Source organism: Quercus lobata, chromosome 8 (assembly GCF_001633185.2).
Source record: "Quercus lobata isolate SW786 chromosome 8, ValleyOak3.0 Primary Assembly, whole genome shotgun sequence".
Classification (NCBI taxonomy): domain Eukaryota; kingdom Viridiplantae; phylum Streptophyta; class Magnoliopsida; order Fagales; family Fagaceae; genus Quercus; species Quercus lobata.
In genome coordinates, this window is record NC_044911.1 from 61,868,844 (window position 1) to 61,872,136 (window position 3,293).

General features: G+C 37.0%; 1 protein-coding gene across 1 annotated transcript; it reads left to right on the forward strand.

Annotated features, from left to right (window-relative positions):
- Nucleotides 1-453: 453 nt before the first annotated feature.
- LOC115958569 (cytochrome P450 82G1-like) lies at nt 454-2,939 on the forward strand. The gene is made up of 2 exons (XM_031077001.1): nt 454-1,411; nt 2,288-2,939. The coding sequence occupies exons 1-2, from the start codon at nt 476-478 to the stop codon at nt 2,906-2,908; spliced, it is 1,557 nt and encodes a 518-aa protein (XP_030932861.1). The 5' UTR covers nt 454-475; the 3' UTR covers nt 2,909-2,939.
- The last annotated feature ends 354 nt before the right edge of the window (nt 2,940-3,293 follow it).

Here is a 3,293-nt window from a genome sequence, read left to right on the forward strand (position 1 = left end):
AAGAACCTTCACCATTCCGATTCATTATAGTCAGTCTACTTTGACATTTTATATGAGCTTAATTACAAACTTACACAATCTAACATGAAATATATATACACACACTCAAATCAAGCCTCATACTCACAAATTTGTTCTAGAATATGTGTTTGAGGCTTTGAGCTTAGCTCAATTAATAGTTGAGCCCAAACATATGTTTTAATTTGTCTTACATTTTTAGTTTAATTTTTACATGAATGGGACGTGAATTACCAAGTTTGTCTTTACTTAATTTAGTTACTTGAATGAGAATATAGGTTATTTCTCTTTTTGGAAGATATAGCAGAGTGTTTGTAATCCAATTTCCTTCGCAAAAGAAACAAGATAAATATTATAAACGTGGTTAACCCTTTACTTGGGTTGGATTGTGATACTGGTACTATAAATACACTACCCACTCTCACACAACTTGCCATCCCAACTTCTTAAGACCACCATGGAGTTTTGTTATCATATCCTAACTATTTTAGGGCCTTTTACTTTGATAGTAATCTTTATTGCCTTAAACAACAAATCAAATACCAAGAGGGGTTACACCAAATGCATTGAAATCCCTCAACCCTCTGGGGCATTACCAATCATTGGCCACCTTCATCTTCTAGGAGGCCAAGAGCCAATGGCCAAAATTCTTGGAGCCATTGCCGACAAATATGGCCCATTCTTCTCACTCAAAATGGGTATCCATCGAATGTTGGTGGTGAGTAGTTGGGAGATGGTAAAGGAATTCCTAGCTACCCATGACAAAACTTTTGCTACAAGGGCCAGCATAGCAGTTGGAAAACACTTGTTTTACAACAATGCTATATTTGCACTTGCTCCTTATGGTCAATATTGGCGTGATGTGAGAAAGATGGCCACTCTTGAGCTTCTCTCGAGCCATAGGCTTGAAAAGCTCAAGCATGTTCGATTCTCAGAAGTGGAGTCTTTGATCAAAAACTTGCACTTGCTTTGTACAAACAACAAGGTGGTGACTCTTAGTGAGTTGTTCGACCACATGACCTTCAATATCAGCCTTCGGATAATTGTTGGTAAGCGATTTTCTACCACCACATATGGTGAAGAAAAGAGTGAGGCATGCCGTTTCCGAAGTGCCATAAAAGAGGCTCTTTATCTTAGTGGCGTGTTTATCTTGTCCGATGCTTTTCCACATCTTGAATGGATGGACCATAGAGGTCATATGAGTTCCATGAAGAGGACTGCTAAGGAACTTGACTCGGTGCTTGAGATTTGGCTTGCTGAACATCTTCAGAAACGACTAGAGCAGAAGAGTGATGGTGAAAGCGATTTCATGGACGTGATGCTATCAAGCTTTCCGGAGGATGTTGAGATTTCGGGGCACACCCGCGACACTATTGTCAAGGCAACAGCACTGGTACGTTGTTATTATAAACTTTTCAAAAATGTAATAGTAAGTAATGGGAAAGGTTTTTGTACATACTTGTATGCAATAATTGTTAGTATGCAATAATTGTTGCATAATTGAGTTATGTGGCAGGAAAAAAAGACAAGCAACATGACATTGCTCAATTTCGAACCCAAAAGAGAGAATTATAAAAATTTAATCTTGATATGTATCATCTCAAATTTTAAAGTGAGCCCAGAGTGATTCATTTATGGGCAAAATCACTGTATATATTTGATGAGCATGAGGGGCTTGTTTTGGAGAAATTATAAGGTTCTTATGATTGATAATTCCACTAAAAGACTTCCCACCTATTTAAAATTGTTGAGTAAGAAAATTTTTTAAAACAAAAACTGATTACTGACTCAGCAATTTTAACCGAATGTGAGTTTTTTAGTGGAATGGTGAACAAGAGATGTGGTTTACCATGAAAATGGTATAATTTCTCCTTGTTTTGTGAGAAGGACTTTTTGAAAGTTGCTCATTGAAAATAACACACTCCACCAAGAAATAGTTTTATTTTGTGAGCCCACCGGGCCACCATTCAATAAATTTTTTTTGGTTTTTTTGAGGAAACATTCAATGGTTTAGGGTCCGTTTAGATTAAGAGAGAAGGGAGGGGGAGTAGAGTAGAGTTGGTTGAAAATAAACTAATTTTGAGCAAATTCTACTATACTCTCCTTCTCTCCTCTTTAATCTAAATAGACCCTATGTGGGGAACATTTAATAAGGCAATTTAGGCTCATACTTTAAGGGAGTGTATTAAATTCATTATTTCCTAATAATTGAAGATTTAGGAACAACTGATAATTTATTGTTGTGTATGCGTGTGTGTTTTTTTGGCAGATTCTCCTCCTTACAGGAGCAGGAAGCACATCTACTACACTAACATGGGCAATCTCCTTGCTTTTAAACCACCCAAGTGTGCTAAAGGCTGCCCAAGAAGAGCTAGACATGCACGTAGGGAAAGATAAATGGGTGGAAGAATCTGATATCAAGAACTTAAAATACCTCCATGCCATAGTTAAGGAAACCTTACGTTTGTATCCACCGGGTCCCCTCACAGGAATACGTGAGGCCATGGAAGATTGTACTGTTGGTGGCTATTTTGTTCCAAAGGGCACTCGTTTGCTCGTTAACATATGGAAGCTGCAACGAGACCCACGTGTGTGGTCGAACCCATCTGAATTCCAACCAGAGAGATTCATGACAACTCATGCAAACATTGATGTTAGGGGTCAAAATTTTGAGTATATTCCATTCAGTTCTGGTAGAAGGTCATGCCCTGGAATCACATTTGGCTTGCAAGTGGTTCACTTGGCACTAGCTCGTGTGCTTCAAGGATTTGATATCACAACCATGGCAAGTGTGAAGGTGGACATGCATGAAGGACCAGGAATTGCCTTACCTAGGGTCAATCCACTTGAAGTTGTACTTAAGCCTCGCCTTCCCATGGAGAGTTATTAATGGGTGAGAAGCTAATACTTAAATCTCAAGATTATTGCGCAAAATGTACTCGTTTTAGGGAGAATTATTAAATATTCCTAGAATAAGATGACATGTTATTCTATTCTTTTACATATTAATACTTGTCTTAATTAGTGGTATTGTTAAATAACAATTGCCTTATTATATATTGTGGTTTAGCATCTACTCTTTTTTTAAAATATCATATTTTTGAAATTAGTAATAGTTTCAATATGCATGCAACATTTCTCATCAAACGTTTCAACTCATAATAAGGGATTTAAATAAATTCTTTGACTTAATAAATACTCGTATCACATATCCTTAAAGCTGAAAGAACATATATAGAGCCTAAAGCTGAAACTTAGGTGCTCACAATATCTAA